Source organism: Phocoena phocoena, chromosome 19, assembly GCF_963924675.1.
Source record: "Phocoena phocoena chromosome 19, mPhoPho1.1, whole genome shotgun sequence".
In the NCBI taxonomy this organism is placed as follows: Eukaryota; Metazoa; Chordata; class Mammalia; order Artiodactyla; family Phocoenidae; genus Phocoena; species Phocoena phocoena.
Genome location: NC_089237.1, coordinates 20834687 through 20861836, shown reverse-complemented (window position 1 = coordinate 20861836; position 27150 = coordinate 20834687). Strand labels below are relative to the sequence as shown.

The window sequence follows — 27150 nt, the reverse complement described above, 5'->3', positions numbered from 1 at the left end:
ACCACTGCGCCACCAGGGAAGCCCTACTTTTACAATTATTACATCACTTTTCCTTGATAGCATGTTCCCCATAATTAATGATAAAGATGACCGACACATCTGCAGAACCGAGGTCAGACTTTCGGGAATCTTTGTGGAATACAACAGCTCCATTTAAAATGGGGGTTGGGAAACACCCCCCCCACCGCCACTCCGACCTGCCTGATCGAGGATATCCTGCCAGCAGAGGTGCTCCCCTCTCACTCCATCCTGAAGTTCAGCTCTGATCCTGGTCATCCTCGGTTCCTTTCCTGTGGGGAGGGGGAGGCTAAGTCATACTTTCAGGATTCTTTGGTATTTTTTTGGTCAAAAAATCATTGGCCAGTGTGCTTTGGGTTTGTCCACCAATATTCCATGAAGGAGATGAAAAACTTTCAGGTGGTTGTTCCTCCTTCCCTCCATCCCTGGGTGCCGCTGCTAAACAACTCCCCGCCTCAGAACCAAGCCTGCCACTCGAGATAGCGGGAAATGGATGCCATCACCCACGGTGGACAACCTCCTGGAGTTCCCATGACAGTCTATACTGAAGCCATTAGTTCTTCTGAGAGAGAGTTTCTCCTGTGCATGAATGGTTTGACTCAAAGCAGCTTTTAATTGGAGACGGGAGGGTAAAGAGTAGACGCGGAAGTACCATCAGAAAACTTGGGTTATTTTTGCTTGTGTGATAGGAAGTGGATCTGATGCTTGGAGACTAGGGGCTTCAGTTATTGGTAACATTTTATGGCTGTTCTCTTCCTTATTGTTAGACTATAATTTGCGATGGAAGGTTTATATCCTAACCCTTTAGTCTTGTGTGAAGTGCAGAAGGGCAAGCCTTCCCAGCAAGGTCAGCTGGCCAGCAGTTCTTCTCTGTGGACCTGGGCATATGGCTAAAAGTCTTCTTCCACATGTGGCTGATGTATCTCAGAAACAATGTCTCATGCAGCACAACCAGGGGACTCTTCTGGTTGGCAACAGACTCCAAAGAATGCCTGTCTATTGCTGCAAAAGACAATGACCAAATGCTTCATTGGCTTTTAAATATCATAAAATTCAAGTCCCTGATGGGAAAACAAAGGTTTCACAAAAGTAGTAACATGATATATCTGCAAACAATTTCTGAATGGGGACAGCATTTCTCTGCTGCCCATGTGAACGTGATCCTTTGGACACTAAAATGGCATGAAAAGGGGATTGGAACTGAGTTTGTTTTGAGAGCGATTTGTTAGGCGAGGGGTATTATCAGCTTGTAAAAATGATGTTGAATGCTCAGGTGCAAATCATCTCTGGGCCCAGATCTTCACTTCAGCATGGCTCTGTGTTCTCCTCTGGCTATGTGAGACGAGAACTCATAGCGATCGTGGCTTCGATAGCCACACATGTTACACTCAAAAGGGTCACGAAAGCCGTGGCAACCCATGTGAATAGTGAACATCACGTAATCCAGGAAGAGGACTCGACAGTGGTCACACCGGTACACATCCATCACCTCCCCTTCTTTGTTGATCACTTTGATGGAGTCTCTTGGGCAGATGGGTGGGGGCTTGAGGAGTTCATAAGAGCGGGGGACCTCCTTCAGAAGTGGCATCCCATTGCGGGCCCGAGAAGGGACCATGTGATTTTGCTGGTAGATGTGATTCTGGCGTTCCTCATGGTTGCTGTCAGTGTCCGTGGAGTCGTGGCCACTGTTGTTGGGGGAGAGGCCTCTTTCAGAAGGCAGGCTCTTCTCTGGCAGCTGGACGTTCTTCTTTTCCAGGTCCTGGGGGGCACCATTCGGCATCTCGGCACGGGTGAGGGCTATGGGGTACATGCTGCTGATAACTGGGACCATCTCTGAGGTGGGAGCAGGCGGTGTCTGGACCAAGGGGCGCAGGGCTTCGGCACCAAGATAGCTGATGGCGTTATTGATGGCCTGGTCCATCATTCGGGTCTGGATCATCTCACTCTCTTTCTCATACACATAGCTGGGATTATAGCTGACGTCAAAGCAGTGGCGCTTCTCACCTAGAACAAGGGAAGGAAAGAGTGACAAAAGGAACAACACAAAGGCAGAGAGTTTGTAAAATTATTTTCTGGAGTCCTTGAAAAGTGAGGAAGGACAAGTGGCCTGTTCAAGAACACTCAGCCCAGGCAGAATGGCCCCACACGGGTGTTGAAGCCTCAGGGGACAGTGATTGACAGCACATGCTTGGACAGTCAAGATACCTGAAACCAGCAGGCAAAAGGGAGAGTCAGAGATGTCACTAAGTTGAGGCTACAATGTGAGTTGTTTCCACTGATCATGTCAGAAGGGAATGCTGGAGAAAAGAAGCAAGAGAACACCAGGAGGGGGCTTAAGAGGGGGCAAGGCAGCTGACAGTGTGCAGGAGCACGGGGACCTCTGCACTTCTATTGTCCATGAACTCTGAAGACACAGTCGATCCCCGAACTCTTAGTTTGCTTGCCCTTTTCTGCTTGTAATACTAGGGAGCCGGGGGCCGGAAGTGCTGCAAAAAGTGGGGATGCTCTGGCCTCGGCAGCTTTTTAAATAGCTGCAGAGGCAGAAAAAATAGCCCCCCAAACTCCAACTTACCACTTCCCAGACACGTCAGTTATCAGACTGACTGAGATTTAAATAAAAGAGCTTCAAATGTAGAGAGTTTTAGAAAAGTCTTTTTCTTGATGAAAGATCACCATGATCTTCACCCTCTTCATAAAGTGTGTTATTCTTCTTTTGCTTGAAAAGATGTATCATTGATACATGTGTGATCATTAGTACTTATCTCACACTTAACTGAAAAATTTACTTGTGGTCACCCTCTCCTACTTCTCATGTCACACTGCGGAGAAATTTTGAAAACAGAGTTTAGCCACCTTCAGGGCGTGTGGGTGTTGTGTGTTAGAAAACAGAGGCTCTCTGGCCACAGGGAAGGCAGGAGCGGGATCTTCAATGATGGCAGATGTGCTCAATGGTGAGTGGCTGGTAGAGGCAAGAGAAAGTGGGGAAGATGTGTCAGCTGGAGGTGAGGCTAACATTATTGCTGATGCTTTTTCATTCTGTAGACATTGGATTCTGAGAGATTTGCTAAACCGTATCCTCTCTTCCCTAACATTTCCTAGGCATGTTGTGGTTCCAGAACGTATCACTGCCATACAGTAAAGGCTTCGGGGAAGACAAAACAGAAGAAAACAAAAAGGATTGGAAGAACCAGTTTCTGTTCTTGAGGTATCTCCAACCTAGTGGGAGAGAAATAAGACTTGGCTAGATGGAATTGGAGAAAAATAAATGTTAAAAGTTGAGAAAGGGCTGCCTTGCTCTATGGAAGCTTTTGATTTTATTTTAAATGCCATGTTTGAGGCATTTAAGCAGGGAGGGTGACGTGTCTTCTGTAAAAAGAATTAAAAGGGAAGGGCAGGGTGGTTTGTAAATATACAAACTGTATATTTAAGTGTTATGGGAACGCAAAAAATTCAGGAGTACTTGTGGAAGGGAAAACATTCTTGGGAAACCTAAATTTTGAGAAGGGTCTTGATGAACTGGTAGGATTTAGATTTTCAGAGACGTAGAAGAGATATCCTAATTGAGGGATGCGGATGAATCAAGACAGACACGTGGGACCGTCCAAGACATGGGCTGGGAGGGGTGAGAGAGTCTGGTTAGAGCAAAATATCAAGAAGTGTGGAAGAAAGAATTTCTCAAACTTCACTCAGCCCTCCACATTCCTCAATATTCATACCCCAGGGTGGTGTGGTGGTTGAGAGCGCGAACTCTAGAGTCAGATGGTGTGGATTCGATGCTGCCTCATCATGACTAGTTGTGTGACCTTGGGTAAGTCACTTAACCTGTCTATGGCTCCATGTCCTCACGTAAAATGGGGGTAATAATTGTACCTACCTCAATTGGTAAGCGCTTAGAACAGTGCCTGGCACATAGAAAGCACTTGGTAAATGTTAGGGTTTTTAATTTTGTTTGACTCAGCTCGCATTTCCTTCCTTTCTTTTTTTGCTGAAGAAATTTGTTTTTTAAGGAAACTTTATATCACTAACATAAACAGAAAACCAGAATCACTTGCCACAAATATAAGGTAACTATGAAAAATAAAGACAATTAAATTAAAGTTTGATCAGATACTGTAAGTACCTGGAGACAAAGATCCCCTCTCTCTTTGCTAAAAATAGAGATTACCAAAAAAAAAAAAAAAAAAAATAGAGATTACCAAGTGTGTGATTAGTGTTGAAGACAATTAACATCTAGTTACGTCTAAATCTTTCTCCTTGGTATAATCAGGAAGATTGAAAGAGAACTAAAAAGAAAATAACTTTCTTGCCATGTGGATCAAGGTTTTCAAATGCTCTGTGAGCCTCCTGGCACTTTGCCTCCAACATTTTAGGAGACACTGAAAAAAGATAACACGTGGTGGGACCAAATGATGGACATTCTGAATAACCAACCGTAGGGTTTAGATTTGGACAAATGGCAAACCTCTACAAACCGCATTGAGCAAGAGATGCTTGTGGTCAAAATGTTATTTTCAGGATATTAATGTAACAGCAATGTGTAAGGTGGACCAGAACAGTGAGAAACTGGAGACGAAAAGACCTGCTAAAAGATCCAATCTAATCAGATAGATTTGTCCTGTATCCCCACTACCTTAAGGCCAACCTGACAGTTTCCAGACAAATACCTGAGAGAAAAAATATGCACAGAAAATCACCGTACCTTGGCAACTCAATAAAAAGGAACAGAAACGTAGACCTTTGCCAAAGTAATCAACGGTTCTTCTTTTCAACTGCCAGATTGGATAAGTCTCTGATTAGAGCTGTTTGGAAGAACGAGACTGAGGACATGAAAGCTGTCTAAAGTCACAAATATTCATTCCCCTGAAAGTGACACAGAAATGATGAGCTTTGTTTCCTGGCCTTTTCAAGGTTACTGATGATTTTCCAGTGTGGTTGGTTCTACTCAGTTCCCCAAATACCGGGGGTCCCTGGAAATCTTTTTAATCTTTTCGCCTAACAGAGAGGCTCCAGAAATTTTCCGAGGTGGGGCAGGCACATCACAGACTCTGCTTTTCTCTCTTCTCCCAAGAGTTGGTTTTACTTAACTAGGCCTACAATTTCATAATCTATCCACCTGCAGCACATGTCAGAAAACAGCTGAGTGCTGAAGTTGTAAGAGGCAAAACAATCAGAGGAAAATCAACCCCTGGATGAGTGGAAATGTGTGACTGAGTTCTGTGGTTAACGCAGACCATTGTTCATTGTTAAGAAGATGGGAGAGCCTCAGATCTTCACGTGCACGCAACCTGCACTCATCAGGTCCCCTCATCTCCGAGTTACGGTAACTTGATTAGCGCAGATGATTATCAGTCACCTATAGACACGATGACTCAATGTGTATGAAACTCAGAAGGGGTAAGCTACAGTAATTGAAAAGCCAACAGCTCACGTTTCTTTAGTAATACACTCATAAAAAAGGTTACTCAAACCACAAGAGTGTAACTGCTCCCAAACCTGCACAGAGCTTCTAGTCCAGCTTCTAGTCAAAATCGTACCACACACGTTTGAGTGATTAATGAGAGAAGCTTCGGGCTGAATTAGAGGTTTTCTTCCAATGATAATACAAATGGCAACAACAAGCCCTAAGTTTAGAAACCAAGGCTACTTGGTTGGGCCGTCCCCTACCTGTGATCCCTTTTAAAGGTGTCAATCCCTACCATCTAGGCTTTGGTAACTCTGAACTGAGCAACTGCCTGACCTGAATTGCTGCAGTGTGGTGAGGGCATATGGTTGTTGGCTTCTAAATGCCAACTTGAAAGTACAGAATCATAGCCTAAAGCTAAAAGGGACCTTAGCTGAGCATGTGGATTTAGACCTCTGCCTTTGGGATGGAGGGACAAGATCCACTACTCTAACCTGTTTACTTCTCTACTCCACAGTACCGAGCACTGTGCCTTATATATAATACCAAGAAGAACAGCTACTATTTATTGAGCCACTACTATATACCCAGTGCTGTCCTAGGTACTTTGCATATTGTCTCACTTTACCTAAGATGAATTATCATCTCTTAGTCAGATGAAGGACCTAAAGCACAAATGGGTTGATTAACTCGCTCAGGTTGCTCAGCTGGTAAATGGAGAACCAGGATGTGATCCAAGGGCCCATATACCTCAGGATATGGTTGAGCATTAACTGCTGTTTCCTGGCTGCTACCTCGCCCATGGCTGCACAACCCCACCACTAGCAATGACTTCAGATTCTCTGCTGGGATGGTTCCCATAGGCAGTAGAAAAGCAACTGTGCTTTGTTGCATATGGACCAGTAGCAGGCATTCAAGAAATTTCTGTGATGAACAGAGTGGTCATGATGTCCGTAAAGAGCTTAACAGAGTACTGGCACATGTAAGCACTCAATAAGGGGTAGATCTAGTATTACTGTTGTTGTTATTTGCCTCACACCATGTTAAGTGTTTTGAAGAATACAAACTTCACTGCAATCCAGGAGGAGATGTAGTATGTACACAATTTCATTACAAATTAGTATCCTTAATACTATGCGGTGGAACAAAGTACAGAGTAGCCAAGAGAGTGGAGAGAGAAAAATACGGACCACGTCTCAAATATGCCACGTAACATGGGACAAATATTAATCTATTCTCTCCTCTAAAGTCGCCTTGAAATCTGAGGTGGTAGTAGTGGTGGTGGTGGAGACAGTTACACACATCACAAAAAGCAGACTGTTAAACTCGCCTTGAGTGCAGAGGGAGAACAGAGAAGAGAGAGAATTCAGGCAAGTATGGGAATGTAGACCACGTGGAGGTTTAGGGGGCAGATGGGAGGGAGGGCATTCCAGACAGTGAGCATGGAAAGAAGGATTACAAAGAAGTGGGAGTAGTTCATTATTGGCTGAATTAAAAGATTAGTCGGCTGAAATGATACATTCAGAAAAGATAACTTAGAGACAGATTGTGAGAGACTCAGAACGCCTGGGTGGTTTGGATTTTATTCTGATGGGGAGCCACTGAAAGATTTTTTGAAGAGGAGGAGAAATTATTTGAACATTAGAAAAATAACGATTCTGAGGTTACCGTCATCATGATGGGATAATGTGAAATACTGGGGTTTTCTTTAAGCCTTTAAATTTCTTCAAGTCATTTAACTGTATCTGCTGATGCCTTCATACAATTTCCCATGTATCATTGATTACTCGTACTCCAAGCACATATCCTCCCCCCAGAAAAGGGCAGGCAATCAGGGTAAATGGAATATCTGACGATGATGATGGCTCTGATCTCAATCTAAATGAGACTGAAGTGGCTATAACACCTCTTCCAGGAGGAGGAAGGCAGAGGGTAGGAAGCCACAGAACGAGAAGCAGGAAGGAGGAGAGAGAACAGAGAGAGCCTTGGGGGTGGCAGAGAGGAAAACTGAGCTGGAAACCACATTTTGTTGCTGCAGAAGCCTTTGTCCTCTGTGAGTCACCGTGAAGTGCTATTTGGTTGTCATCTGCCCTGATGGAGTCACCACAGATCTTTTCTCAAGAAAACACACCCTAAGAGAGAATGACTGCCCTTCTTCAAGGCTTTTTCTTCCACCAGCTTTCAATGACTAGACCCTTCCCTTTCCAAAGCTCCTGGGTAGCACACATGACATGCACTGCTCTGGGTGACTTTCTGGGGGAGGAGGGCCTTGGACTGCAGCACTTTATAGACCCAGGCTCTGGCCCTGCTCTGTCACCTACCAGCTGCATCTCTCCATCTTTCCCTTCCCCCTTCCCTCCTTAGTGAAAGAACTTCACTGGGTGGTTCCTAATACCCCTTCCAGCTCAAAAACGTTATGACTTTTGATGCTTATAGGATTAGGGATTTTGGCCCTTTGGGAAGGGATGGGAGAAGATACTTTTTGCTTTTAGAAACAGGTATTAAAACTGCTTCCTGTTGCTCTGTTAACCAAAGCAGACAATTTCTCATTAGTTACTTCACAGGGAGAACCGACAGTGTTTGCTGAAGTGTCAAAACCTCACAACATGTTTACCGGGGGGGTGAGTGAGATCTTTTTTCATGTTCTTTTCAACATGAAAACTTCCTTTAATAAAGTAATACATGAAATTTAAAAAAATAGGGAGATGCTATGGTAACCACTTCGGTCTAAATAACACATCTGTTTTTGGAGAAAGAATGAAAATCAGAGAAAGAAATATGCAGAAATGTAGTCATTTTCCTCCTCCCTTCAGGAGAGAAATCTGGCCTCTATTTTGAGCCAAGTATTTGAAGATGGCCTAGTTAGAAGCATAGTCAAGCAAGTTTGTAACAGGAGAATAAGATTCAGAAAAAAGACAATCCCTAAAGGGCTTAGGTGCTAAAAGTAAGGTCTTCTTGTCCTTTGGAAAGAACAACTAAAAAGAATGATTTTGATGACGTAAAGATGCTGATTTCTAATGAATGTGTGTCAGTTTATTTCCTATTTTATAGAACGTGATTCAAAATTTCTTGGAGAACTAGGAAAAAAGAGATTTCATTTTTCTCCTACTCTTCAACAGAGGCATGTTTTTGTGTTTCTAAATGCCTTTAGACTTAATCCAATCCATCCCTCTTCCTCAGTTCATCTCTAATGGATGAAAAATGCTATCTACTGGTAATTATCTCAAGCCTGTTAGGAAAGTAACAGGCTGACCTGATGGTATAATTTCACCTTTACCCTCATAGTTCAAGAGGTCAGGGAAGCCAAGCTGTGCAACTGTCAACAAGGATTAAAGGGAGTGACTCATTCTTCCTTCACACTTTACCCATTGCCATTTCCCTGGCAGCTGAATCTTTTCAGAAAATGATGCCTGGGAGAGGAAATATAGGAGAGAGAAGAGAAGGAGGGGAGACATTAGCCCCATATGTTTTATATCACTTCATCCCATATACTGCACGGTGTCATAATGTTCCTTTATCTACCCCTTGATATTACTATTTTCTGTCAAAAGGTGGATTCAGTTAAATGATTGAAGGGGCTTCTTTGAGTTTTGAAAAACTCTCTTAAGGTTCAGGGAATAAGCTAATGCTATAGGACGAGAACAGTGCTCAGGAACAAGAATGTCACGTATATGGCAGGAGCTCTGTAACCGTTTGCATGATAAATGAATGGACGAAAGAGCAAATGAATAAGTAGTAATGTACTAAGTAAAATATATAAATGTTGAACTAATGCAGCTGTTTTATAGATTCTCAGATTAAATGACATCTTCCTAAAAAAAACCTCCTCAATTATATACCATGGTTTATAACATAAAATAACATACCATATTTGTACAACCTTGAGAAAAAAGTTATCTGAAGTTATACATATAGGTTTATAAACAAAAAGTGGTGCTCATTATTGCTGCCTTTTATAATTCATCTTGCAGACTTACAGAATGGTAGAGCTGTGAGGGACCTTCTCGATCACTTCATCACCTGTTCGGTCTACTCATTTCACAGGTGAGTAAACAGAGGCCCAGAAAGGTTACGTGATTTGTCTAAACATACACAGTTAAGAAATGACTGAACTGGAATCACAACCTCAGTCTTTTGGCTTCTAATCCAGTGCTCTTCCTACTGCACTTTACCACAATTTATAAAAAAAACAAAAATTCCCCCAGCTATTCAGGGCCCCAAAGTCCAGAAGTTGCTACCTCAGCTCAAATCAAGAGCTAACTCTACTGGGTTTCCTGATTCCATCTCAGAGAGACCATGATGGTTCAGAAGATGACAGAGATCAGTACCTACAAGATCAGCACCTCTCCTGAGTCTGGAAATGGAAGAGTGAAAATCCTCTGGTCACAATGGTAATAAACAAATGGAATGGATCCCCTATGCAATAAGCAAAATGGCATGGACTTGGACATGTGAAACATGTGTTTTTAAACCCATGAAGATACCGAAGCAACTTTTATCTTATTAAGTAGGGCTTTAGCTCAAGGACAGGTTTAGGGCAACTATGTGGACTAAGTACCTTCTCTCATATTTTAGTTCTCTTAGACCAACATGCATTGACCATAACTGGATTGAAATTAAGTCACTTTACATTTTTTTTCTTTCCCATTTCTCCCCATGTTTCTCCCCACCCATATCAGCTGCAGCCATTTCTACAGCCGAAACATCCCCCAAATTAAATTACACTCATGGCATAGAATAACAATCCAAGCTTCCTTTTGTACGCCAGTCAGAACCTCTTCACATAAGTACAGCTCAAAAGAGGTATGAGCAATGCTCTAAGATAACGTCTTGGAATCACAATTGGTCCACTGTGCCTAAACCCCATACGGAAGTCACCACACGCCCCCTGACATTTCTCACCAAGGAGAGGGAAGATGGTAAAGAGGATAGGGTCTCTCTGAAATGAAATTCACCAACTTTAGTCTGACACAGTTTATTCTTAAAGTGACTAAAAGAATACAATAACTTCTCAGTCAAACAACATAAAATAAATAAGTATAAATACCAAGCTAGGAGGACAGGAATAAAGACGCAGACGTAGAGAATGGACTTGAGGACACGGGGAGGGGGAAGGGTAAGCTGGGACGAAGTGAGAGAGTGGCATGGACTTATAAATACTACCAAATGTAAAATAGATAGCTAGTGGGAAGCAGCCGCATAGCACAGGGAGATCAGCTCACTGCTTTTGACCACCTAGAGGGGTGGGATAGGGAGGGTGGGAGGGAGACGCAAGAGGGAGGAGATATGGGGATATATGTATTTGTATAGCTGATTCACTTTGTTATAAAGCAGAAACTAACACACCATTGTAAAGTAATTATACTCTAATAAAGATGTTAAAAAAAAACAAAAACAAGCTAGGTAGCTTTGAAATATATGGGTTCTTTCAATATATCTCTATAATTCACATAAAATTAAAAAACTAATTAGACCAGAATAAAGTTTAACCAGATTTAAAAACCAGGCAGGCACTTGATATCTGTAAAAGCTATTGAAAAGAATAAACACAAAAGGACTGAAGTAAGAAATCAACAGCAGCAGCAAGTAGCTTTGGAAAAACAGACTGACAGGTTTCTAAAATATTACTGGTGTTGAGGGAGGTCTATTTTCGTGTGATAACTATTTTTGTTCAATATCACCGACTTTCAATTTATAGCAAAACCAGTACATTCAATTCAGCTGCCTACTTCACAAATACAAATCTATTTAAAATATCATAGTCACATTTATGTAAACATCTGGGAGAATTCAACACAATATTTCTGCCATTTGGCAGTCCTAACACTTTAATGGACATAATTATTTCTTAGCCATCTCATTCTTGCTGTATTTTTTGACAATGTGAAAACCAATGGTATGAAAATTAACTCCAGTAAGACAAATGATTAAATCAAACCTTGTTATTTAAATCTATGCATTCCCAACCACTTTCTCTTAAAACCAATTCTCAATCAAATTCAAGAAAATATGGCAATACATTTTAGGGCATGAAAAAAGTTTGAGCATGATAAGGGAACCAAGTTGTAAAACATAGTTGCAAAAGATTACAAAAATGCTATCTTGAACATCTTACTGGTATCAATTGCACAAACTCTCTCATGGAACATATGTCATTCGGAATAAAGAGGAAGGAACAGCATTTTTAACACCAACTTCATTTAAGAAATTGGATACCAAATAATCCCATCTTCAGTAGTTAAGATTCTTTAGTTAAAATATTTTATCATTTGCTCTAGTTACCAAAATGAATCCTGAAGAATAAAAGTTGTACAATGGAAAATCAATTACCTTATTTTAACAGAGATTAAACTAGGAAGGGCCTGTGTAGTAAGCATCCTATGTTATCTCATTCAAACTATCTGCTAACAACAGCAGGAAAAAGGGTTGTATTCTTACCAATGAATTTCTGAGGCATTGAGCTTTTTCGCTTTGCCACATTGCTTGCTAATCTGTCCAGAACGAGAGCTCTTTCACTTCCCATCTCTGCTTTGATGTGTCTTGCCTCCGCACTTGCTGGTTTGGAAAAATGAAAAAAGAAGAGGGAAAAGAGCACGTTGACAAATGGAGAGAAAAAGAAATAAACTGGAAGGAAAAGTGTCAGAGGTCTGATGCAAACTCTGTTGTTACCTGTTATTACTGCTCAGATTCTTGCCTGGGTTACCTGCTGTGGTCAGTGAAGCCAACACCAGGGCACATTCAAATCTTGCAGTCTTATGCCGACATGGGAAAGCCCAACCCATCCCCAACCAGTACCTTCATTAGCAAGAGGAAGTATTAAATAAACAGCCTGGACGTGGTTGGTTGCAAAAAGATAGATAGATGGAGATCTTCTAACCCCCGATCAGCCTTCTTTCTGATTCTGAGTAACTGCATGTGACACCTGCAGACTGATATAATTCTTCTTAACAACTTTGAAAAAAAAAAGGCCGGTGCCCCAGATTTACTGCTATGTTTATGTTAATAGCACTTTTGAAAATAGATACACTTACCCAGACAGCGAGAAATCTACTCAGTGATTTGTGTATTGAAATTCTGAGTGTTTTTTTCTTTTTCTTTTTTTTCCAGCATGCTCCTTTCAGTTCCTGTCTTTTAAATTATATTTTTCTGGTCTCTGCATTATCTGTTTCATATGCTCTTCACATTTCAAAACTGTCTCAGTTAAAATTTCCCTGAGCAACACTTCTGTCTTGAAATTAAAGAACAATTTGTATAATGCATCTTTATTATATTTCTAATGAAAAATGTGAATAAAAACTGCCTAAGAATATGGTCCAATTGTCAATCCACAAATAGACCTTTAAGTGGTATAGGTCTGTTGTTTCAGACCTGCCTGAACATTAGAATCACCTTAAGAGCATAGAAGACACACATGCCCAGGCCCCTCTTCAGATCAATTAAATCAGGATCTCTGGTGAAGGGGCCTAGGCAACAGCGTTTTTTGTGTTTTTTTTTTTTGTTTTTATTTTTTTGTGTTACGCGGGCCTCTCACTGTTGTGGCCTCTCCCATTGCGGAGCACAGGCTCCGTACGCGCAGGCTCAGCGTCCATGGCTCACGGGCCCAGCCGCTCCGCGGCACGTGGCATCTTCCCGGACCGGGGCACGAACCCGCGTCCCCTGCATCGGCAGGGGGACTCTCAACCACTGCGCCACCAGGGAAGGCCGGCAACAGCACTTTTAAAGCTCTCCAGATGATTTTTTTTTTTTTTTTTTTGCGGTACACGGGCCTCTCACTGTTGTGGCCTCTCCCCTTGCGGAGCACAGGCTCCGGACGCGCAGGCTCAGCGGCCATGGCTCACGGGCCTGGCCGCTCCGCGGCACGTGGGATTTTCCCAGACCGGGGCACGAACCCGCGTCCCCTGCATCGGCAGGCGGACTCTCAACCACTGCGCCACCAGGGAAGCCCCTCTCCAGATGATTTTTAAGATGCAGCAAGAATTGAGAACCGCTAGAAGAATATATAAATAGTGCCAACATCGAATCAACTAAATAGTAAATTGGAATAAATATAGTACAATTTAGTCTGGTACATCAGGCAATACCCAATAAGAGTTTATGTCTGAAGTTCAAAGAGATACCAGCTGCTCTAAATACAAGGCTTTAAATGTTAACACATGATGCTAGCCAAAGCTAGGGATCAGTAAACTTTTTCTGTAAAGGGTCAGATAGGTAGTAAGTATTTTAAACTTTGTGGGACACGTACAGTCTCTGTTCCATATTCTTTGGTTCTTCCTTGACCTTTAAAAATGTAAAAACCCCTGGGCACAAATAGGCCGCTGGCTACATTTGGCCTGAGGGTCATAGTTTTGCTCACCCCTGCCCTGAGCAAACATGTTGTGACGCTACCAACATTTCCCTCTGTTTTATCATAAGCATTTCAGGGTGTCCAAGCTAAAATGAAGTATCTGTACATTCCTAATGTCTCTAAGGAAGAAGAAATTTAAATCAGCTTAAGTGACTAGAGTAAAAAGCAAGTGATGATTTTTACAGAATGGACTTTTTCCCCCCAAATACATACACAGATTCAGGAATTGTCAGTGCTCATTCTGTAGCTGAAGAGTTTGCTGTGTGAAGAGATTCCGATATACAGAAAAAATGTCACAAGTTCCATGGTCTCTCAGATATTCAGTATCGTAAATGGACATGCCCAGAGAGAATAAAACTGGCCATCTCTGAAGTAAATGAAAGACAAAAAAAGACCTCAAGGAAGGGACTTCCCTGGTGGCACACTGGTTAAGAATCCACCTGTCAATGCAGGGGACAGGGGTTCAATCCCTGGTCCAGGAAGATCCCACATGCCGCGGAGCAACTAAGCCCGTGCGCCACAACTACTGAGACTGCGCTCTAAAGCCTGTGAGTCACAACTACTGAGCCCACGTGTCTGGAGCCTGTACTTTGCAACAAGAGAAGCCACCGCAATGAGAAGCCTGTGCACTGCAACGAAGAGTAGCCCCCACTCGCCACAACTAGAGAAAGCTCATGAGCAGCAACGAAGACCCAACGCAGCCAAAAATAAATAAATAGATAGATAGAAAGAAAGACCTCAAGGGCAAGACTATCAAGAATGGCCAGGGTGGGAGACCAAAGCCAAATAGGAAAGAGAGAATTCAAAGTATTAAATATTTTTCATTTTATTATTGGCATGGTTTTGGTTCTGTTTTTTAAAAACTCCTTGACAGTCATTACACAATAAATTATAAAGCTCAGTGTTTTAAAAATTCAAGAATAATGGCTCCAAAAATGAATAAGAGAAGAGAATGATGACAATGACCATATTTACTAGACTTTGTGAGTTTCTTATCAAAAATAATTCTATGCTCTAAAGAAATAAATCCCAGCCTTCAGTTTAAGCTATAACAACACTATTTGTGTAAATGAAAACAATAAGCGTCCGAATAAGGGAACTGGGCAGCTTTGGGGCCAGTGGTAAAGCACTGCGACTTTAGCTGACTGATCGTTGTAAATAACGGGCACTTTAGTGACAGAACACTGCTGTTGAGTGAAGTGGGTTAAATTCTGTCCAGCACAGGGATAGGTTTAAATGACCAAACAGGAAACTATTATACATATTATTTCCTTTCACACAAACCACCACCAGATGTGGCACTACCCAGAGCCCCAAGAGCAGAGAGATGAAAGACAAAGGCCTGGGATTTGAAATAAGTTCTTGAGGCTGTTAGAAGGAGGCTTTTTCTTAGAAGCATCAGAGAGGCAGCTAAGTTTGTGCGTTGACTAGGAACATTCATTCTGGTTCCAGCAACTTTGAGAGCATTAAAGCCAGGTAAGGTCCTCCCCCACCCCCATGCCTACCCCATGTAGTTATTATCAAAAAAGATTTATAGTAAAACAAGAATGAAAAACAGTACTTTGGGAATTTTTAACTTTATCCCCATTTTACCACTGCTCTTATTAAGTCTTTTAGTTACTCCTCCAACGGCCCCATCATTACCCAGAGATCTGTTCGTCAGTCCCAGTACTTGTTGCAAGCATTATGCTGCCAGTTTAGTTTTCCCATTCGGCTCTCAGCATCTCCCTACATTTTACCAAAGCCACCCTCAATTACCACAAGCATCTTTCTGAGGACACATACTCTATATACTCTATATTTGGAAGGAGGCTAAAGTGGGGATACACTGACCTAAATAACGTAATTGGGGCATGTCACTAAATGGCAACCTTCAGAGATAACATCATCTTTTATCCCTGGTTACTCACCAAGCTTGTCATGACAGTCATTTCTAGGTAAATCTTACTCTGGAAATCAGTGACCAAATGCCTGACATTTAAAAAGATAAAATTCTGGAGTGTTCACGGAGAGACTGATAATTTGAGGCAAGGGTGGAGACTTTCCCATATTTCACAACTCTGGTTGGATTGAAAGGAATCCTCTGAAACTACTAATCTAGAGGGCTGCCATCTACCCCACACCCACCCGCAGGGTCATTCACGCAAAATATCAGCTCCAAGATCCCAATCCTCATTGTACATGTGAACACACTCTAGAGATTAAGTTCATCTTTACTGAGTTAACTGTGTTTTCTAATTGGTAAGTTAGGCAAAGGCTAAAGTTTCAACTGACTATGGTATACTCTAATTTTCTTTCCCAAGCTCTCAGTCTTGTGCCTTGCAGTTGTTGGACAGCTGCTGTACTAAACGAACACCCTTTAAAACACAAAGAAATGCTTTGGAGTCAAGCCAATCTCTTTGGGATTACAAGGAGTTTAGGCAGTACACTGAAAGGGGGAAAAGAAAAAAGAGGACTTGGCGTTTGGTCCTCTGCTTCAACTTTAAGACCCAACTGTCTATTTATACAAATAGTCTAGACTTGTTATCTTGCCACATCACATCTCAGAATGTAAGTGGAGGGAAACCAGTTTGGCAAGATAGTAAGGGAACAAGATAATGGGTTTAAATGACGAAATAGGAAATCCGTTCCTGGGTGGTGTTTGGCAGTTTAGTGTTGCAAGGGGTGGGTGTGGGGAATATGGGACGGTGGCAAGGGACAATTTGCACACTTGGTTCATGAGTGAGCACAGTGGGAGTAGGACTATAATTCGGGGTCAATTCCCCTTCATGTTACGTGCCTACTAGTATATAGTGGATATACCCATTTTCATTAGCAAAATGATTTTAATGACATGTTGAAAGGATAAATAATAAAACTCATATGAAGTCAAAATTACAAAATAGGTTACTACCTTTAATCTCTGCAAAAATATTAATAGTTTGTCTGGGTTTTAGCTAACCGTTTGCATGATGCCATTTCTATTTCAAAGTGATTGCAGATTTAACTATATAATTCGTTGTGTTTTTGTTTTTGTCCAAAATTCTTCATTAGATCTTGAAGTGTTAAATGGATCTCAAATAAGAGGCCTTTCTTCCTGTCTTTTCTATGGTGTGGTCAGCCAGTAACTGATGGAGAGTGGAACAAAGCGGTGTTATTATGCAATAAGAATTGTCTAACAAGAGACTGCTATCAAAGAGCAAGGCAGGTTCTAACAAAAAAGTTACATAAAACTGTTGCCTTTTTGAGCAAGTAGAATGAATACTACTTGTTGAGTTAGTATTGATTTTCTAATAATCTGTTGGGAAAAGAGACGTTTAAAACACTTTAAGCTTTTTCTTTGGACTGCTATTTGGTAAAAACATAAATTTATTCTGAAACTCTCATGCTTGTATTATCTCAACCGCAACAATGAGAATGAAGATAAAAGGTTTTGACTCCTAGATTCATAAATAAATATAATTATTCAATTAGTTTAAAAATCTTGTTATTACTAGAACTCATTGTCATACAAAAATATGTCCCACTCCAAGTATTCATAATTTGTGTGAAATGAGGCTAAATGAATCTCTATACCAGCTGTTAGTCCCTTTCTGGAATAAGGATCAAGCTAATGAGAAAATGAAATCTGTGATCGTCTATATTCATTCTTTTTTTCATATATACTCCAGTAAGACAGGATTAGAGTATCTTGATGATGTCTGGTATAAAAACTTGGACTGAAGTAACACTATCACATGTATCTCTATTAGATCTTTATATTAACAGATCAAGTACCTGGTCCCTTGTTGGACTGTGAATACTTTAAGGGTAGGGGCTTAACCTTCACTCATCTTTATAAACAGCTCTGACACACAGCCTGGCACATGAGAATCCAACGCATGCTATCTGAACAAAAGAAAATGATTAGCAAGGCCAGAAGTCCTGTTGCCCAACACGACCTTCTTTTGCGGATTGGTCTCCAGTCCAAGGCCTTTTCATTTGTTCTGCTTCCATAAAGACCTGCTTCCTGACTGGGGCAGGTTTGTCCCAATGCTTGGCTCTCACTCTAGGCTGCACTTCAATTTACAATAAGCCCTTGATGAATATGTGCCACATCCACAGTGCAGCATCATCACTTTAAAAGCTAGGGATGGGGCTTCCCTGGTGGCGCAGTGGTTAGGAATCCGCCTGCCAATGCAGGGGACACGGGTTCGAGCCCTGGTCCGGGAAGATCCCACATGCCTTGGAACAACTAAGCCCGTGTGCCACAACTACTGAGCCTGCGCTCTAGAGCCCGTGAGCCACAGCTACTGAGCCCACATGCCACAACTACTGAAGGCTGCACACCTAGAGCCCGTGCTCTGCAACAAGAGAAGCCACCACAGTGAGAAGCCCACGCACTGCAACGAAGTGTGGGCCCCACTCGCTGCAACTAGAGAAAGCCCGGGCACAGCAATGAAGAACCAACGCAGCTAAAAATAAATAAATAAAATAAATAAATTTAAAAATAAAATAAAAGCTAGGGAGGTACCACTGGTGACACTATATTGGTCAGGCTCAAAATGGAGCCTGTGTCCAGACTGGGACTCCCAATTTTAAGAAGGAAACAGAAATGGAAACCACGTAGGGAGCTGTGGCAATAATTAAAGGATTGGCTTGTGTTTGAGTAAACATTCTTTATATTTTGGATTTCAGGAAAAATCATGAGAACTATTTGAAATATCAAAGATAGGACATGCAGTATTTATTATATTTGATTAAGCTGTGACTTTATACATTTTCTAACCTGAAACCACCATAACGACATATTTGTTTTTTTAAAAAATCAAAAGCTGCTGACTTAGTTGACCCCTTATTTTTTTGCTGAGACTTGAACTGTGTTGCATGGATCCATCAAACCAGCCTATGAAAGGCAAATTAACTCAACCTCCGTATTTCAGTATTTCCTGAATCACCTTATACCACTGAAGATAGTGAAAACATTTCTTTTGATACTTTTCTAATATGAAATTCCTAAAAAAGGTCATGGGAATGGGAAGGAAGGTGGTAACCTTACTTCAAAACCAGTAATTTTGAACTTACTGTTCATAGAGGATATTTTACTCAATTTTTTCCCCTGCTTCCGGGACAATCAAGACATATATGCATATGTATGTGCTTATTAGTATGTGTGTTACTCTACTTTTGCTAACTAGATAATACATAACCTTTAAAATATATATAGCTAATTAAGCCATTTTTCCAAAAGTGGGAAAGAAACCAAATGTCCATTAACTGATAAATGGATAGATAAAATGCAATGAATCCATATAATGGAATATTATTCAGCCATAAAAAGGAATGAAGTACTACCACGTGGATGAACCCTGAAAACATTATGCTGAGTGAAAGAAGGCAGACATAAAAGGCTACACATTATATGATTCTATTCACGTGACATGTTCAGAATAGGCAAATCCACAGAGACAGAAAGTAGATTAATGGTTGCTGGGGGCTGGAGAGAGGGGGAACAGGAGTGACTGCTAATAGGTACAGGGCTTCTTTTGGGAGTGACAAAAATGTTATGAAATTAGAGCGGTGATGGTTGTATAGCTTTGTGAATACGTTAAAAACTACTGAATTGTACACTTTAAAAGGGTGAGTTTAATGGTATGTGAATTATGTCCCAATGTGTCTTTGAAAATAAAAAAAAATAGCTAATCATGAAAACAACAAAAGTTCTAGTGATTTTTAAGTAAGTCACTGAATTTTTGATGAGTCTCAATATCCTCACCTCTAAAATGAACAGATGATAGGGAGGGTGGGAGGGAGGCACAAGACGGAGGGGATATGGGGATATATGTATACATACAGCTGATTCACTTTGTTATACAGCAGAAATTAACACAACATAGTAAAGCAATTATACTCCAATAAAGATGTCAAAAAATAAAATAAAATGAACAGGTGGGATTAAATGCTCTCTTTAATCCTTCTTGCTTTAAATACCAATGATTCTATTTGGAATATAATAGATTTTCATAACTTGAGAATTTCTCACATTAAGAGCTTTGTCTATTGTCTGAAATGGAACGTCAAGTAAAGATGCCCAGGTATTGCCTGACTAACCTTAAGCATGTTGCTTTAAGACGTCAAAACCCAAGTTTTTTTTTTTTAAGAGTAAACATTTCTTTTTAGAAATAAGGAGGAAATCCAACTCCTTGATAAAACTAAAGATGCCATCAGGATAAAAAGCAGAAGCAGTGCAAACCAACAGAATTCAGTTGGCCAGCTCCTAACACCATAAAATAGGCTTTATCTAAAACAAAAGTTTCCTCTCACTTAAAACGGGTACAGTTAAACTACTCATGATTTGCACTGCATTTTTCCTGAGTTTCACATTGTTTCTGTCACTTTTTTGTAATCTTTCTGTTTTAGAATGTTCAAACTATTCAATTGCAACTACTGCTGTCAAACACCAAATCCCACGAGGGTTTATACCTACTCTAAATAAGCAACTGGTTCGAGTAAACAAATAAAAATATCAGGCAATCCAAGCTGCAGAACCAGGCTGATGGTCAACTATATGGGTCAAAGGACAACTGCAGAGATGTGACACAAAAAAGTTTCAGGTTATTTCAACTCAAGAATGAAAGGAAATAAAACCACAACTGATACATGGAAAGACATCCAGTGTTTCAACCAATTGTCACTAGGCATGCAATTCAAAACACTGAATAAAATATGAAATTCCCAGAACCAAACATAAGCATCACAATAAATCATATGAGTTGACAAGTACATGATCTGGCGGCCTTGCGCAAAGAAAATCCTTTTGGTTTTAATGGACTCTGCCTTAGCCACCCCTCACACTGCCTTTACCCTCAATCTTTACCATTTCAGTTAATGGCAACTGCATTCTTCATCACATCCCACAACAATCTGTTAAGAAATCCTGTTGGTTCTATCTTTAAACTATACTGTATAGAGTTAAAACACTTTGTACCACCTCTACCATTACCAAGACACAATTTTTTCTTGCTTGAATTATTGCAATGGCCTTCTAACTGGACTCTCCAATTTCTAATCTTATCCCAAATACAACCTATCCTCAGTAGCAAGTAGAGTGATGTTTTTTTCAAATGAGAAGTCCAATCACGTCACCTCTCTGTTCAAAATCCTCTGAAGATTTTTAATTTTACTCAGAGAAAAATCCAAGTCTTTACAATGGCCTACAAGGCCTGATAAGAGCTGGTTTCCTATTTCCTTTCTGGCCTCATGTCCCACTACTCACTCTGTTCCAGCTACAAAGGGCTAGCTATACTTCTTCAAATTCAAGGCCCAGGTCCTTTGCACTTGCTATTTCCAAGTTATCTGCAGGGCTCTCTCCTTATGCTTTTAAGTCTGTTAAAACGTCAGCTCCTTGGTGTTTTTCCTGATTTACCATCAGCCCCCAGTACCTGCATTATTTTTCTCAATAGCAATTACGACCTTCTATTGTGTAAGGTACTTATTCTCTTTGTTTCTAGTCTGTCTCTCCCTATGGAAATATAAACTCCAGGAGGGCAGGATTTTTTGTATTTTTGTCTACTATTGTATCCTACCACCTAGAACAGCGGATGCTCACTAAATATGTGCAGAACGGGTGTTGCATGAACTCACCAGTCTCAGCCAGGTCAGTGCTCTGAAGAAATGTACGGCAGCGCTCCTTGTGCTCCTCAAGGGAACTTCTCTGCTTGTAACTCCTGCCGCAAAACTCACATTTATAGGGTTTCTCAACTATAAGGAGAGCACAAGGGGTACTCAGTGACCCTCAGGGGTTATAGAACAAATGGTGTATTGGGGCCCTGTGAAAACTGTCCACTAGGAATGAGACTGCTGAGAGAAGCCAGAGTATTTGGACACTGTGCACTTACAATTACTTTTAAATTTAGTCAACTGAAATAAGGTTATGGCCTATGATTGACTATCGTGTTATTCTTTGAAAGGATAGGGTCTTTTCACAAATGAAAGGATTTGGATTTAATGACTATCATGGAGCATAGTGTTTTGGCTCCCGATCCAATCTTGCTTCTTCAGGAAAAAAATAAAAATAGGAACTTTTTCTTTTTCAAGGAGGTTAGTGTGGTTTAAGAATGAAGTAGGGGGCTTCCCTGGTGGCGCAGTGGTTGAGAGTCTGCCTGCTAGTGCAGGGGACACGGGTTCGAGCCCTGGTCTGGGAGGATCCCACGTGCCGCGGAGCAACTGGGCCCGTGAGCCACAACTACTGAGCCTGAGTGTCTGGAGCCTCTGCTCTGCAACAAGAGAGCCCGCGACAGTGAGAGGCCCGCGCACCGCAATGAAGAGTGGCCCCCGCTTGCCGCAACTGGAGAAAGCCCTCGCACAGAAGTGAAGACCCAACACAGCCAAAAATAAATAAATAAAAAAATAAATTTTTTTTTAAAAAAAGAATGAAGCAGGAAGAAATCCCACATTCTGCGACATCCAGCTGGCTGTAAGTAAAGAATGCTGCAGTTTGTGGGAGTTAGTCATTCAGTCTTTTTAGAGCATTGACATATTTCGATAAATGTAGCTTGTCCTTGCTCAGTGGCTATAGCAAAGTCTGGGCTCAATCAATAAAAACTGACCCAACCAACCAAGGATAGTTTTTGTTTTCTTTTTTAAAATTTATTTACTTATTTTTGGCTGTGTTGCATCTTCGTTGCTGCGCACGGGCTTTCTCTAATTGCGGCGAGCAGGTGCTACCCTTTGTTGCGGTGCGCGGGCTTCTCATTGTGGTGGCTTCTCTTGTTGCGGAGCACGGGCTCTAGGCACGCGGGCTTCAGCAGTTGCAGCACGTGGGCTCAGCAGCTGTGGCTCATGGGCTCTAGAGTGCAGGCTCACTAGTTGTGGCGCATGGGCTTAGTTACTCCGTGGCATGTGGGATCTTCCCGGACCAGGGCTCGAACCCGTGTCCCCTGCATTGGCAGGCGGATTCTCAATCACTGCGCCACCAGGGAAGCCCCTGAGGATAGTTTTGAATAATAGAAATAAGAATGAATTGCCAAAATGACTTCATCTTAACTTCTAAGATAAAGCAAAAGTTTCCTCAAAAGTTCATCCATACAATTCAGGCCACCTTTAACCTCCTAACTCCTCCAAATGAGTTATTTTTTAAATTATGTAAGTAATAACTTCAATTCTGTGTGCGGGGCTAGCCTTTCTGACTTGTCGATGAAATATACCCCATGAATTTTTCAGAGTTTTAGGGACTGAGATTTTTTTATTTTCTAATCCTCTTGCTCGGTTTAAAATAGTGCCTTTGGGACTTAAAGCACTAAAAGATCCTTATGGAATCCCAAGTTAAAATAAATGCAGCTCTGTTAGGGCTAAGAATGTTAAGTTTCTGCATAAATTGGGGTCCTCTAGAATCTGTCTTAAAAGTGACTATTATTGTTGGATCTTACTTGGAAAAAGCAACAGAAAAGAACTACTCTTAAGTTTTTGGACCAAACTCAGTCGTAATTCATTACTTTGAACAATGAGCTGTAAAAGAAACCCTTCTTTTGCCACTTATGATCTCTCATGGTGGGTTTCGTTGGGGCTGATTTGTTTAATCCTTAGTCTCTGCATTGTGACCAGTTGCGGGTTTGGGGCTGGGTTTTCGTCAAAGCAGAATGTGGATTGACATAAAAACAAAGCTTTTTTTTTCTTCAATTAAAATTTTGTCAGATAACATCAAGAACATGAGGTCCCAAATTTGAAAATAAACTCAGTTTTATTTTTCTAGGAGGGAAATTCTAAATGTTGAAAAAAATGTATCTTCCGTGGTTAAAATAGGAGCGAAAACATCAAGACAGAACATAGCTTTTTATGAATTCTTACTGCTGCTCATCTTTTAGAGACTAAAAATAAATAGGCTGATGAAGAAGAAAGTTGGGTTTAAGAAATTTAGCTCATATATACCTAAAACTAATACTATGTTATATTGTCAACTATATCTCAATGCAAAAAAAGAAATCTAGACCAGAATGGCCAAAACTCCCCAATTTAGCCCAGACTAGCCAAAACTAACCCCCAACAATGAGTCATACCCATAAATTTTACATTTTGTAAAATTTGTAAATTTTACAAAATTTTACATAATTTTACAAAATTGTAAATTTTACATAATTTACAAACAGTACATCATTTGCTTTATCCAGACTTTTGAATGAAAAGTATGTGTGTATACTTTTAGGAAAATACTATTTTAATAAAGTTTACCATAAAAATACTGATGGCTATAATTTTTTTTGCAAAAATTAAAAAAGCATTTTTATAGGGCAGGCTTTTCCTGTCTGACTGTGGTGTTCTCTAGGGGCGCAAAGATGGTACGGAGATGATCAACCCCATTGAGCCAGACGGAGAGCAATTAATGCCTTAATGGAAGTGCAATTAGCCCTAGAGGTCTCTGCTGTTGTAACCCTTCAGAACCGGAGTGACAGATTAAAACCTCCACACTTAACTCTCTCTAGTTTCCGCAATGGGCACTGAGGAACACACATTTACTAGATATGGAATGTTCATTGCTCTCACTTACCAGAATGTGTCCTAAGATGGCCTGTGAGTGCATCTCTTCTCTGGCATGCATAGTTGCAGAGGTGACACTTGAAAGGTTTTTCCCCTGTATGCAGTTTAATGTGGCGGAGGAGGTTACCTTTCTGAGTAAAAGATGCCCCACACTGATTACACTGGAATGGGCGTTCACCTTTAAAAAGGACAAAAAGGAGATTTCTGATCACCCAGCAAGTGGCGAAACATATGCACAGATTAGATGCCTATGGCGAAAGCTCATTTTTTAGATAGTTTCTGTTCATATTGGGATCAGATGGGAGCTGTATTTCAAGGCCAGCCTAAGACTTACTTATGGAATCTTCCCTCCAGAAGAGAAAAAGCACTCACCTAGCAAGGCTACTTGAGGCATCTTGTCTTGGATCAGAGCAAAAAAATAAGAGTAGCTTTAGAAGTGCTTTCTAGATTTAAGTTTTTACATTACTTAGCATTCCTTTTGAATGTAATCTCAATCTGTAAAAAGAGTCACAGACTGGAGTCCTAACAAGGTATAAAGAGCCAGAAGTGTTTTTTTTCTTTAATTCAAGAAATGCTTTTTAAAGTCGTCATATCCGATGTCAGATGAAATCTATTGGGCTCACTGGGAGTGTTATGTTTGTATGCATTTCTATTGACTGCCTTTTTGTTGTCCGAAAATAAATCTTTTAAAATTGTTAATAAAAGCTATGTCCCTTCATCTACCAAATTTGAACTCAATACAATGAGATCTGCTTTTTTAAAAGTTATGCAAAAAATATGAAAGACGCCTGAAAAGCATATCACACAATTTAACTCCCACTTATTAACCGAAGAATACGTGGCTGACCTAGAACACTGTGCTCTCTACAGTCTTCTTTTATTCATAGCATTTGCAATATGTTTGCCAAATGCACCATGAAGCAGGAATAAAAGTCATTGGGTAAATGGAAATACAGAGAGGGAGAGATACATCAGAATTTTAGCAAAAATCAATGAAAGTAATCAAAAGTAAGTCTTAAATACCACCACTTCTTTTCTCATGTGGTTGAATTAGGACAGTTTTCAGAACAATGGATAAAGGAGACTATTTACCAGTATGGCTCCGCTTATGAACCATTAAGACATTGAAGCTAATGCAGGATAATCCACACACATCGCAGTTCATCTTGCCACTGGTCGGCCTGCTGCTATCGTATGAGACAACGTGTCTCTCCAACTTAATGTTTTCATATTCATTGTATTCTCTTGAATAGCTGTAAGGAACTTCAGGCTCTTCTGCATTTCCCAAGGGTTCTGGCTTTAAAACATTCTCATCCCCTTCATTGTATTCATCTTTCACCTTCATTGAATCATCTGCAGGGAGGAAAATGCAAGAAATGAACAATGATTGGTTTTGGAGCTATCAAAGCAGCTCAAAGAGCAGAGACCCACAACTGACAATTAAATACCAAATGAAGCTAACAATATTGTACATCCACAAAACAAGAAAATACCATTAGGATGATCACGCGTTATTTGAATTCAGAACCATCGTCAGGGGAAAACACAGACACGTGCACGCGCACGCACGCACGCACACAAAGAGATGACAGTGTTTTAGGCCATCCAGAAAATTAGAGAGAATAGATTTTAGCTATGACTGTTCAAAGCGACTATGAAAAAAACATTTTGAGCAATTCTTCTCCAGTACCGGGGGAGGAGAAAGGTTCTCAGATTTAGTACTTTTTTGGTGGTTGCAGTTACAAGGCAAGGTGATGTTCTTCTTGGCTTCAAGAAGAAAATGCTGCTTTAATTCTTCAAATGCATCCAATTTATGCCACTAAGACTGAGAGTTGAATGGTTAACATGTTTTTTTCTGATTTTAAGCCATGCTTTGCCTCTTCCCCTTCCATGTATACCAACTGCTAAGATGAGTCTTATCTCTCTCTCTCTCGGAACCGATAAAGAGAGAACACTGAATGTAGAGGAAGCTGGCAGTACTAGTGAAATAGTGTTGAGAAAGATAAAAGGAGAAGTAATCCTTTAACATAACCTTCTAAGGAGTCATTTTCATTGACACAGGTAAATGAAGCTCAACCTAAGCAAGGGGAAGGGCACCTATACCCAAGTTAGGGAGGGCTAAACTCGAGGTCCTAGAATTGTAGGACTGGATAGGAGAGGTGGGGCTGGTCAAAGTGAGTTGGCTGATCAGGTACTATCTCAAAAAGAGGTGCAGCACTCTTAAGCTGAAGAACATAAGAAATGAAGAAGGTAAATTTATGTACTGACACCAAGAAAACCTAAATATTTGCCTGATATAATAACAGTAAATATTTACAGGGGATTTTTTCATATATGTATAACGCTGCATAAATGCTTACTTAAAAAAAAATTCATTCTTAGAAACTGGAAATTGTAATGCTGCATGAGGAAGCACAAATCAATGGAATTTCAGGGCTCAAAGGGAATTTAGAGATCATCTAATCCAACCCTTGATTTTCAGGTAAGGAAATCCAGGATCAGAGACGTTTTTGGTGAGTAGTCCAAAGTTACACAGCCGGTTAATAGCAGATTAACTGTGCTTAGAACACTGAGCTTGGATTTGGCCTCACACTCTGACACATCAAGTCTAATATGCCCCTTACTATCATATTCCACACTCCCCCATCAATGGGGTAGACTTTAAAAACCAAAACACGCTGAAGAAAAGATACTTTAAAAAACGACATCCCTTCCAAACAACACCAGTAAGTGCAGCTCCTGTTGCCACATAGGAGGAAGTATAACTGCAGCTGTGCCTGGCTTGCTACCTTCCACTCAAGTTTCAATTTTCACTTCTATCAAGGTTACCTTTCATCTATATTAACTGTGTTTGCTTAATAGAGCAAGACAGGGTCTAACCACCAACAGAGGAGCC

At 40.8% G+C, this 27150-nt stretch overlaps 1 protein-coding gene across 2 annotated transcripts in view; it reads right to left on the bottom strand.

Annotated features, from left to right (window-relative positions):
• Positions 1–923: 923 nt before the first annotated feature.
• Positions 924–27150, bottom strand: part of IKZF3 (IKAROS family zinc finger 3) — an 82504-nt gene continuing 56277 nt past the window's right edge. The window contains exons 4-8 of one of the 2 annotated variants that reach the window (XM_065897785.1): positions 25347–25607; positions 24265–24432; positions 21366–21482; positions 11858–11974; positions 924–2022 (exon numbers count right to left, since the gene is read on the bottom strand). In XM_065897785.1, the coding sequence (XP_065753857.1) occupies positions 1319–2022; positions 11858–11974; positions 21366–21482; positions 24265–24432; positions 25347–25607 (1367 nt within the window). In that variant the 3' untranslated portion in view covers positions 924–1318. The remainder of the gene's footprint in view (positions 2023–11857; positions 11975–21365; positions 21483–24264; positions 24433–25346; positions 25608–27150) is intronic. The other variant, XM_065897786.1, reaches the window with a different exon arrangement.